This window comes from Hydractinia symbiolongicarpus, chromosome 3 (assembly GCF_029227915.1).
Source record: "Hydractinia symbiolongicarpus strain clone_291-10 chromosome 3, HSymV2.1, whole genome shotgun sequence".
In the NCBI taxonomy this organism is placed as follows: domain Eukaryota; kingdom Metazoa; phylum Cnidaria; class Hydrozoa; order Anthoathecata; family Hydractiniidae; genus Hydractinia; species Hydractinia symbiolongicarpus.
The window spans coordinates 28,539,950-28,552,097 of NC_079877.1; the positions used below are offsets into that span (position 1 = coordinate 28,539,950).

The window sequence follows — 12,148 nt, forward strand, 5'->3', positions numbered from 1 at the left end:
AGAGTTAACCAATCTGAAAATGGTGTTACTGGTATGTTCAATATAATTTATTAGCATTTCTTCAAAACAACCAGATATATACATACAATGTTGTTTTTTGCTTTAGGTATTCAATGTAAAGAAGTTGGCAAAAAACTTATTGGAGAATCAAGAAATAGTTAGTTAGATAGCTAGGAATACGTAGTTTAAATAAAGAGTAGTCCAGAGTTGCACATCTGCACATTCACTTGACTAACACAAAATGATTAAAATATATTAAATACGTGCTTGCTTGAAAATGTTTTTTAAGTATATATAATGTTTATTTTCTTTCCTTTCTGATAGTTGTTTGAGTAATCATGGCAAACCAGTCATTTGTAAAACCGGAAGTTTTTCACATGCTGGTTGGAGTAAATGCAAAAAATGTGCTGTTGGATACTATTGTCCTGAGGATGGTTTACATGTGCAAATTCAATGTCCGCTTGGTTGGTATGCATTAGTAGAAGGATCATCCAAATGTTTGGAATGTCCAAAAGGTAGAACTTTTTGGCTAGTGTCTTTTTTAATTTTTTTGGAATATCTTGTTGTTATTAAGTGGTGTCATCATCATCATCATCATTCTCGGCTTAACGTCCGTTTTCCATGCTAGCATGGGTTGGACGGTGACAGTGTATAGACCAAATCTGTATATGCTACTTATACACATTTTGTGGGGATCTAGCCAGGGGGCAACTTTAAAAAAATGTTTAACGTTTATCACAATTTTGATCAATTTCTTAACTAAGTTAATTTGTAGTGGAAAAGAAATAGAATCAGGTTTTGCATAATTTTAATTCCTTTAAAACTGCTTAACAAATATTATTACTAAATGATGCAATTATACAAATCACTTTTCTATTAGTATAGATCATAAATTTAACAAGTTTCTTTTCACAAAAAGTTTTTCTAGTTCCCAAGTTTTTTAAGGGGAGTGTAAAATGATTTTTTTTCGTTGTTTTTTTTCGTGAAATCAGGGCAAAATATACTAAACTTTTTAATTATGAATTTTTTTTTCAAAAATTCCATCTGGATCTCTGTTTATTTTGTTTGTTTATGTTTACTTGCTAATAACGCTGTGATGATCTTTGTAACACTTTTTCTGTGTCATATGTGCTCACGTGTGCATATTTCCTTCAAAACAAAAAAATTTTTGAAGAGCTGATATTTTTCTCACTTTCCAAAGAGAAAAATATCACGCTTTAAAAATGGAAAACCTGTCAAGTGTAATTTCAATGCAGCAAGTAGCCGCATATATCTAAAAAGGTGTTTTTTATTTTTTTGTAAAAACTTTTTTACAGCCGTTTATGTGAAAGAAAACAAGTTGAAAAAGTAGCATTTGGAAGAATATGAAATAGTAAGAAAACTATAAAATTTTGAACAAAATAGTAAAAACCCTTTTTAGATACAGCCCAGCTGGGAAGAATAGTCAAAAAATTTTGGAAAAAAAAACAGCGGTTTTGTAAGAGAAACATCAGTTAGGAGAGACTGGGGTAAATTTTGTATACACCTAAACCTCAAACAACCTTAATATTTTTCCAAAATCAGGTTATGAAAATGTCATTTAGAGATGATATTTGGATTATAAAAATCATGCGCACTTTCCTTTACACTCGCCTTAAATGTTTTCAATAAATGGTCTGGTGTTATGTATCTTATAAACAATTTGATGCTTTGTTATACTAGGTGTATGGTATTTGTTACAGGAACTTTAGTCAAAAATTATCAGGAAAATGTGTGGATGCCAGAAAAATAAGGGGTTATTACATTTTAGACAGCAGGGTTTGTTTTTCTGTTTTGTGTTTCGAAGGAATCAAAAATATTTGTTTCAGCCATAGTGTGTCATGTTGTGTTTTTTTGTTTTGTTTTAGAAACTCCTTCATTCGCTACACTATTTGAACAAAAAGTTTTCTTTTCAAACTTAATTTTTATTCTTTATTTCACTTTGAAAGAGATATGGTCTTACTTGTTTTAGGTTTTCATTGTCCCAGTGTAAACAGTGGACCAATTCCTTGTCCGATTGGTTATTTTTCAGAAATAAATCACTCAACAACTTGTCAAAGGGTAAGTTTACAGTACACCATCCCACTTCGAACTTTCAACATATATTTTTATTCACTTATAATCACTATGAACACATGTTGTAAATAGAACATACTTTACAAGTTAACAACGTTTCTGCATTTAAGCCTGTTAAGAAGTTACGCACTATTTTTATCAAAAAAATAAACAAGTCACTGCACATCAATTAATGGATGGATTTTTTATGTGTAGGTAACTAAATATTGAATTTCGAGTTTTAAGTTATGATTTTACTTATAAGGCAGTATTGTTTTAGTGTCCTGCGGGTTATTATGCTTCTGTGAGTGCTTCAAAGTCATGTAAGCCTTGTCCTACTGGACACAAATGCCCCTTACCACATCAAGAACCAATATTATGTGGAGCAAGAGAGGTATTAAAGTTTGTGACTTTTCTTGATTAATTAGTTAATTAATTAATGAAATCATCAGTGATTGTTTATTGAATATTTTACGGCCTATCACTGTTGTTAAATTAAAGGGACCAAATATCCCTTATCCCTTAGATTTATTGCTTGATTATGTATCAATTTATGTTTGTGTAGAAATATTTGTATTTGTTTTATATGTAATATTATATAGTTGTTTTGTATGTAATGTTCTCCTAATTTTATAGTATCAACCTGAAGAAGGACAAGAGTCATGCTTAACAGCTCCAACAGGAACTGTGGTAGTAAATGCAACTAGAACGCCCGTAACATGCAGAGTGAGTGGTTTTATTTAATTTTTCATAAAAAATGTTGGTTGGTCAATTTTAACTAATTTTTACTATGTTGCATTGACTGCTTATAGGCTGGGGAATTTTCAAATGGAACAGCTTGTGTACCATGTTACTTAGGACATTACTGTCCATCATCTGCTTCAACACCTATACCATGTCCGATTGCCACATATGCTGACACACTTGGTTCACTTAACTGCAAGTTGTGTCCCCACGGTCATCATTGCCTTGATGCTACTTCCACTCCAGCTATGTGTGAGAAGGGCACATATAGTACTGCTGGACAAATTAAATGTGAGGTATGTGTTGTAAGTTCTTCTCTTGTTGATTGGTTAGAGCCTTTATCTTATTTTATTACTACTAGTTGATAAGGCTGTTGTAAGTCCACGTAGGAGGAAAAACAATGGAAAAGATCCATTATTTGACATCAGGAGTGACCTGTTGATACAGTTTTTTGTGTTGAAATACTGTTTAAGAAAATGTGTTGGATTGTGCTTTTGATTTAAACGGTTGAAAAGATATTGTGTTTAAACATTTTTTGATAATATCATCCAAACTTGCCTGTTCGGAAAGGTGTAGGTGACCCAACATTAGAAAAGTGCTTCCAGTTTTGTCCCAGGTGATCCCTAGTTACCCATGCATCATAACACCAATTATTTCCACCCGTTTCTAAGTTATTTAAAAAGGCTGAAGCAATGGCTTTACAATCTTAATGAACTTTCCTTTAACATCAATATTATTTCAATTCATTTAAATTTTATAAATTAAAGAACACCTTTATAGGTGATGTTGTATTGTCATTTTGCAAAATTCACACACACACACACAAACACGGAAAAAACTTGTGCTTTTTCTTTTTATATCTTAGAGTTGCACAATAGGTCATTACAGTTATCCAGGTGCATCATCCTGCATTCTCTGCCCAGCAGGTGCAATGTGTGTGAATGAAACAACATTAGTTCTTCCACCTACGCCATGCCCTGCAGGGCAGTATAGCTCTTTTGGAGACAGTGAATGTCATCAATGTCCAAAAGGTATGTGTACTATGGATTTTTTGGTCACCAGAAGTTTTAATTATTTTAATTATGTTGTTGCATTTATTACAGTTACATATCAAAAGTTGATTTCTATTGCCAAAACAATATTTTATTTCCATAAAAACCTTCTCCTATCTTACCCATCATTTATAGTAGTTTTCCACTCTTTGTAGTTGTATTTTTCTTGGCGAAATTCCCCTCCACCATTCTATCTGTTCCAACAGTAAGTTCTTTCTAAGGATAATGTATGGTCTTTTTAAGCAGAAGTAGGAATATTTTTTTGACTTGATTTTACAGGGGTTATATAAAAGAATTCACTTACATTTTTATGACTACAAGAACGTCCTTAAAATATGATATATATAGCTCTAACAAAACTTTATTAAAACAGAGGTCCCTGCATATATGCTACACCAACTTTGTCAATGTGAAAAATATCCGGCAACTATATAAAGGTGTAGGATGAAACAATTGGGTGTTTTAGTGTTAAATTTGAGTTTATCAACACTAATAATCATGCTAGTGTATTTTTTTACCAATTTTTTTTTATGTTCGATATCCTTTAATATTGACAATCGAACACTTTAGCAACACTATGCTAAGACACTGTTCGAGTCGAACACTGCAGTTTCGACAGACAATACCATTGTCAACATGTGTTAATAACATCTGATTAATTTCCTTGATATTTGACATAAATTTCTTATTCTCATGTGAATCTTGGTAGATTTGAATTATAATCATTTGAGCCTAAATATGATTCTTTAAATTGGACTTTTCTTGCTTTCTTGGGTTTGTAGGTAAGTTTTATTGAGTGAGTGAGGCAAAAACATGCATTTAAAAAATAAGTTTTCAAAGTAACATTTAAAATGTTATAAAGTTTATAATTGTAATTAAATCTTTAAAGGCAGTTAAATAAGTAAATAAATGAATGAATGAATGAATGAATGAATAAATGAATAAATAAATAAATAAATAAATAAATAAATAAATAAATAAATAAATAAATAAAAAAATAAATAAAGATATTATTCAAATATCGCCTGTGGTGCTTGTATTTTATAGACACATACAGTGACGTTGGAGCAAAGTCATGTATACCTTGTCCTGAAGGTTATTTGTGTATCACTCCTGATAAAAAACCAACAAAGTGTCTTCTTGGTCATTATTTAAGTAAATCGAAAGAGGTGAATTTTATTCTGTTCTTCTAAGCTAATGGTATCTACAGTTATTTCATTTATCTGAGAAGTGAATATTTGTTTTTAATAGGCTACAAAATGTATTATTTGTCCATCTGGATATGAATGCATTGATCCAACCAAACCTCCTGTACCATGTATGTTTGGTAATTATTCAACTGGTGGCAATTCTTCATGCATACTCTGTCCTGCAGGGATGTCCTGTCTTGATCCAAGCCAACTTCCTATAAATTGTGATGTTGGAACATACAGTTTAATTGTAAGAAATTACATGTGAAATTTGTTTTACGTTTACTTTTCATGTTTGATTGGTTTGTATTTTAAGAAGGGTTCACTTTATACCCTAAAATTTGAATTATATGAAAAAGAACAATCAAGTTCTTGTTGGTATGTCAATATTATTCCCCAAAGCATGTGCACTTAAAAGTAAGGACAATTATTTGTCAAATATTTTTCAAGAAAATATTACAATCAAATCATCATGTAATATAATGAAGATCCACAGCTGCAAAATGCAACTTTTTTATCTGCAAGGTTGTGTTCAATAGCTTTGGAAATTTAACCACTAGCTAGTATCAAAACGAGGAGCCGAATAAATTTCTTTGTTCTAACATCTAACATCTTTTTGTGATGAGGGTTATATCTATGATGTGCTTTTATAACTCTTCCTGCGGTTAATTATTTAATATAAAGCCATGATAAAAACGGTTTTTAGACAGTCTACTCTAGACAATTTAATTTGAGTATCATTAGTTTTGTAATTTGGATTTAAATTTTCTAGGAGACAGTTTTGCAAAAAAAGGTATATTATTGGAATTACCAAATTTTCTGGCATAAGATTAACATAATGTTTCGTTGTTTGGTTTTATCCAAGAAATGTAACTGTGATGGCACAACTAATTAACCCTTTTTTATGTTTTTGCTGCCCAATCAAAAAAGGTCTTTACAGACGTAGATGATGTCATTGATCTTTGATATTATTATGGATGATGCAAAATATGATATGGGAGATCTATTTTTGTAGTTACCTTTTATCATAAAAGTTAGATTAACATTCCTCTTTATACATTTTTTAAATTTTTTTTTTACTACCTCAAAAAAGCTTATTTTTCTGACTTTCTTTTCGCAGTTTTTCAATTACATTACCAAATGGACAATGTTATAAAAATTCATGTGCAAAATGTTCCCTGATTTATTTGTTTGTTATAGTCAAAGGTTTATTTCCATAGTTTCAATACTTTTTGACTTTTTGGATGTATTGCATTAAAAAAACTATTTTTACCCTGGAAAACTAACTGTCAAATAGCTTAAACTGAATTTGGTAACTCCTTGCAAAATGTTTAGGGAGAGACACATTGCTCGCCATGTCCTGTGGGCATGTATTGTCAATCTACATCAGCTATAGATGGAGCATGTTCACCTGGAACATATTCTTTGAAAGGAGAATCAACATGTAACAACTGTTCAGCTGGTTTTATGTGTCCACACAAAGACAGTCCTCCAGTAGCTTGTGTTGTTGGTCAAACCACTAATGGTCAAACAAATCAACTCAAATGTCAAATTTGTCCAGCTGGTTATGCATGCCCCACGCCATCGTGAGCATTTCACTGTTTTTAGTTACTACATGTTATTTTTTTATTTGAGTTAATTTTAAGCGATAACTTTATCTTTTTATTAGGAGTGAAATGATGAAATGTAAACCTGGCTACTACAGTTTAGGTGTAGCTACATCTTGTACAAATTGCCCAGCTGGTTACCAATGCCCAAGCACTAATGTATGTTTTTTTCTACGTTTCTTTTCTTTTTTAATATATGCAGGACATTAAAAATTAGGTACATTATTATTAGGCTTAACTTTAGTACCAATTTTTGACCATATTTCTTCTTTCTTCGCATTTGTATCAGCATTTTTTATATATGTTTTTATTAAAAAACTAGATTAAACGTCTTTCTAATAAATTTTATCACTTCTAGGCATGATGTCTATTGGGATTTTTATTGGATATATTTTTATATACTAAAAAATGCTTATTATGAACAATATTTTATATATAGAAAGGAACAGTTAATGACAAACTATTGTAATGAAGAGGAATAATCAGGATTGCAGAAAGTTTTAAAAAATATTGCGAGTGATTTGTTAAGGCATTGCTACTGATTGATATAAATATCATGTCATTAACAAGCTAGTTTAGAATAAAATGGTATTTAAATAATATAAATACTCCCTTATGTAATGCTGTATAATTCAAAATTAAAAGCTTAAACTGCCATATTTTGCTTTAAAGCTGGCTGAAATACAATCATAGCGAGATCTTGCAGGTTGATGGATAATTTGAATCTTGACATTGCGTCTAACAGTGTTATATACTCTGGCGGACATTAACTCTACTATATTACTTAAGACACCTAATTTTTACCGGGTTTTTTATCTTCATGCACATAAACTATGCTAAGTTTTAAAATGTTTGTTTGTGCGGTAATTTGCAAACATCAACTTTTTATTTTTATTTTAACAGAGACGTCCACTAATATGCCCTCCAGGTAAATACTCATCAGGAGGCCAAACATCCTGTTATGCATGTGCAGCTGGATATGCTTGTCCATATGTTTCGAAGAATGCAACAAAGGCTTGTCCAACGGGTAAAAATGTTGTTTCTGGATGACATGAAAAAATTAGTACCTCCGTTGAAAAATGTTTTCTGAAATATGTTTTACTTATGTAAGAAGAAAGTAAATGTTTCCATTTTATTTTGGCACAATTTTTAATTGCTTAATAACTCTTTAGCGTATTTTTAGCAGTGTCCACCTTTTTCAGTTAAATTGACAAACCTTGCAAATGAACTCGCCCACTATTTTAATTGAGTTTCAACATAATTCCATAAAATAGGAACATATTCACTTGGAAATCAATCAACATGTTTGGAATGTCCGAAAGGATATGGATGTCCTAATGCTATGAGTATTGCCACATGTGCTCCTGGATTCTATTCAATTGCTGGATCCAGTGATTGTATTGAATGCCAAAGTGGATGGAAATGCCCCAAAACTGATGGGTCTGAAAACGAGCAGTGTAGCTTGGTGAGGAATATTTATAACACATGAATGTTCGAAAACGATCAAGTGAAAAAATTGTTATAAATGTGATTACCTAATAAACGCTTTTGTTGTATTGTTAGGGTTTCTATTCTGCAAATGGAGCAACAACTTGCACTGTTTGCCCAGCGGGAAAGGCCTGTCCACACCAAGCTATCAGTACACCTACGGATTGTATCTCTGGAACGTTTTCAAAAAAGGGACAAGTGGTATATTATTTTGTTTTTTGAATAATGTTCATTTTACATATTTTTGTAAGAAAACATAACAAACCTAATAAAATGTGTGAGGTGCAATCATAATAATAAAAAGGGTGTGAAGATTGTTGCCAGTAAGAGATGGTAGTACAAGTGTGTGAAAGATTTTAGTTGTTTTAATTCATTTAAAGCTGCAAATCTCTCTTTAAGTTGTGAATTTATTTGTTTCCAGCATAACTACATTTTTAAATTTTTACATTTGACTTATAACTTTCTTCAACAATTCATCACAATATAAATTTACTTTTAAGAAATGCACACAATGTCCTGCTGGCTATCAATGTCCTGATGTTGCTGATGATAGCAAAAATGAATTATGTCCTGATGGTTTTTTCAGTACTCTTGGACAGGGTAAATGCACGCAGTGTCCTGCAGGGTATGCTTGTCCAAGTAAACAAGAGTCATTGATGATTAAATGTCAACTTGGTTCATATGCTTTAAAAGGCTCGACAGTAAGTTGGTTGTTCATGTTTGTTTATTGGGGTGTCTCATTTAAGTTGTTTATTGTGCCAGAGAGAGACAGGTCTACGAATACACAATCAACATACAGAATCTTACAAGTATACAATCATTTTGCTAAATGCATGCACTGTTCCTTATATTTTTCAATAATCCTATGTAAGATTTTACTCGATTTTTACTTTAACTACTTATTGTGAGTAACATCAGTGTGAAAAAAACTATTTTTAATTTTCATTTAATCTAATTTTTTTATATTTTTAACAAAAATTATAAGGCTGACATGTTTGAAAATTATAGTTGCTCTCCTGGTTTAAAAAAAACACACCAGGTCATCCCACTGATGTTTTTTTTTTAAAACTCTTTAATGCCATGATGCATGGCTACAATACTTACTGAGTTTCAATATTTTTCTATTAAACACCTGGATGCAAAATTTTTAGGTCCCATACCTTTCAGAGGCTATGATATTGGCTATTACTCGAAACTACTCAGGAAAATATAATAACTCTTTTTAGGATTATGTCTGGAACTTGAAACTTACACCACAAATTTATTTTTACAAGAAGAATCTTTTTACATGTTTTGGTCACGTGAATAATCCGATTTCCCGATTTTTTAGGATTTTAGCCAAAAATCCCCCCAAAACGGATTTTTGGGCAATATTTGGCAATTTTGCATACGATCTATGTACAAACAAGAATATAAGTAACTATTATTTAACTGTTGGACAGAATGTAAAAATTCACTCTTGAGCTAAAGTAATTGAATTTTAAGCAGATAGTGCCTTTTTAAACTATTTTCCAGCTTTTGATGACATCACAGAAAATATGTTGACGCAAACAAAAATATGTTCAAAAAACCCCGGACAGAATAGGGTTAAAATATAGTTATATACAATCTTGCCAATCAAAAATGTCAAATATTGTAATTATCTTCAATAGATGTGCACAATATGTGATAATGGGTATAAATGTCCTGTTTCCAATAAAAAAGGCACAGCCTGTCCATCAGGATCATACAGCTTAGAAGGGGCACACGAATGCACAAAATGTCCTAGTGGGTATTACTGTCCCCGTCAAGATGATGAGCCAATAATTTGTAGAGCTGGGCAATATTCCACAAAAGGAAACACATCTTGTTTTGATTGCAATGCTGGTTATGTGTGTGAAGAAGGCAGCACAAGCGCAACTCCTAAAATTGGGCTTTGTCCATTGGGCTACTACTGTGAAGACAAAATATTAAAAGTGCCTTGCCCTGCTGGAAAATATGGAATAAAGGAAGGAGCTAGTAGTGAAGCTGAAGGGTGCTCAGAGTGTGTTGCAGGGTATTACTGTGGACTTGGTACTAGCAAACTCACTGAATCAATTAAATGTCCTGGTGGTCACTATTGCCCTAATAAAACAAAAACAGCCTTTCAGTATCCTTGTGAAGATGGATTTTTTAATACTGAAGTTGGAAGAGTGCGCTGGGAGCAATGCAGGCCCTGTCCCCCTGGTCGATATTGTGTAGGTGGTGATCCGACTGGTGATACTCTTTGTCCCAAAGGCCATTATTGCACTGGTGGTACTGGATCTCCAAGCAAATGTCGCCAAGGATTTTATTTAGCTGAAGAAGGTGCAACCTGTAAGTACAATAGTGATAATATTACTTACTTTTAGCATGTGTTATTATATTTTTGCTAAATGTAGTGATGCTGAATTAGCATATTAGGATAGTATGAAAGTGTCTTGTAACTAAAAGATATGTTTTGAAAATAGCATTACCTAAATATCGTTGATCCAGAAATGTCTTTCGTGTTGCTATTTATTATTTGTCAGATTACTTAACTTATAACATTCACAATATTTTAACCTTTTTCATTATAGTTGTTGTTTAATTAGTTAAAAGTAGTTCTTTACAGTCCTATGTTCTTAATTTAGCGTCATCACAGTGCAAAGATTGTCCTGCAGGTTATTTTTGTCCATCAGGAACAGACACACCAATTCCTTGCGAGGCAGGTACATATAACCCACATATCCAGCAAGGTCAAAAAACAGATTGTCGACAATGTATTGCTGGCATGGCTTGTCCACAGGCTGCTCTGACTTATCCTTCAGAAGTATGTAGTGCTGGTTATTATTGTCCAGCTGGATCAAAGCAACCAAACGAAACTCTGAATGCATGTTCACCTGGTACTTACACTGATTTTCATAATGGGACATTTGATGGAGATTGTAGAACATGTCCAAAAGGGCATGCCTGCTTGTCAGGAACAGGAGGAAAACAAAAAGAACCACAAGCATGTGCACCAGGTGAGCAAGCAAATATTCTTAAAATGTTGACATTGCTTTTCATGGCAAACCATGCCTACAATATCATAGTTTATTTGCAGGGTTTAATGCAATTTAAATATAATGGTGAAAATTGCTATTTTTACTGAAGGCCAAGCATCCAAATTAGCAAGACAATTAGTGAAAAACTTAAAACATGACAGGGCAAAGCTAAACAGGACATGCAAAGAATAGTGGAATGTTGCTATAACAAATCACAGATATTGTGTTTGAACAATGACTACTTAAAACCTTTAAATATAGGATTCTCAAGTCTAAGAATAATTGTTTTACTATTATACTTTACAGCCTTTTATGATACTTAAGGAGCTATTTTTTATACCTGAGATTCAAATCTGTATTATCCACCTGCTCCAAGTGCTCCAATGACCAAAGAAACAGCACAGAACTAAATCCAAGTGCTCTGACTTTTGATGTGGTTTATATATAGAAAAATGCCTAATTTATTTCAGTCACTTTTTTGTAGACCATATGGTGTAAATTTTGAAAAGAACATTAACAATTGTTGAAACAAATTAATATACAAAGCTGCAGATAATTTCAATTAAATCCTCCAACCTTATATATATTAGTTTTTGTGCATATTCCTTGTCAAAACTTTTCCATGTTTTGCACAAATGATGGACTTTAATTTACTTTGATTACGTTTTTAGGTCACTTTTGTCCAGATGGCACACGTCATCCCAAACAATTTCCATGTCCTGCTGGAACTTGGTCAAATTTAACAAATTTAGAAACATCAGCAGGATGCCTTACTTGTCCAAAAGGAAGGTATTGCCTTAAAGGCTCCTCTAGTGCAGTAGAAATTTGTCCGACTGGTCATTACTGTCCTCCAGGTGAGGGAATTTTTTGTGTAAATTTTTAACATTCTTGAAGAGAGAATAGATATTGATAAGGTGTGCATAGATATACAAGAAAATTTAATGTTTATATCTTTTTTAAATTGTGTTTTA

General features: G+C 32.2%; 1 protein-coding gene across 1 annotated transcript in view; it reads left to right on the forward strand.

Moving 5' to 3' along the window:
* Nucleotides 1-300: 300 nt before the first annotated feature.
* LOC130636660 (uncharacterized) overlaps nt 301-12,148 on the forward strand; it is a 50,678-nt gene continuing 38,830 nt past the window's right edge. Inside the window, exons 1-17 of the mRNA XM_057446453.1 lie at nt 301-515; nt 1,991-2,079; nt 2,354-2,467; nt 2,710-2,799; nt 2,886-3,113; nt 3,683-3,848; nt 4,917-5,038; nt 5,121-5,309; nt 6,395-6,645; nt 6,729-6,825; nt 7,570-7,693; nt 7,941-8,131; nt 8,230-8,355; nt 8,655-8,855; nt 9,807-10,488; nt 10,785-11,156; nt 11,849-12,031. Of these exons, the coding sequence (XP_057302436.1) occupies nt 3,066-3,113; nt 3,683-3,848; nt 4,917-5,038; nt 5,121-5,309; nt 6,395-6,645; nt 6,729-6,825; nt 7,570-7,693; nt 7,941-8,131; nt 8,230-8,355; nt 8,655-8,855; nt 9,807-10,488; nt 10,785-11,156; nt 11,849-12,031 (2,752 nt within the window). The 5' untranslated portion in view covers nt 301-515; nt 1,991-2,079; nt 2,354-2,467; nt 2,710-2,799; nt 2,886-3,065. The remainder of the gene's footprint in view (nt 516-1,990; nt 2,080-2,353; nt 2,468-2,709; nt 2,800-2,885; nt 3,114-3,682; nt 3,849-4,916; nt 5,039-5,120; nt 5,310-6,394; nt 6,646-6,728; nt 6,826-7,569; nt 7,694-7,940; nt 8,132-8,229; nt 8,356-8,654; nt 8,856-9,806; nt 10,489-10,784; nt 11,157-11,848; nt 12,032-12,148) is intronic.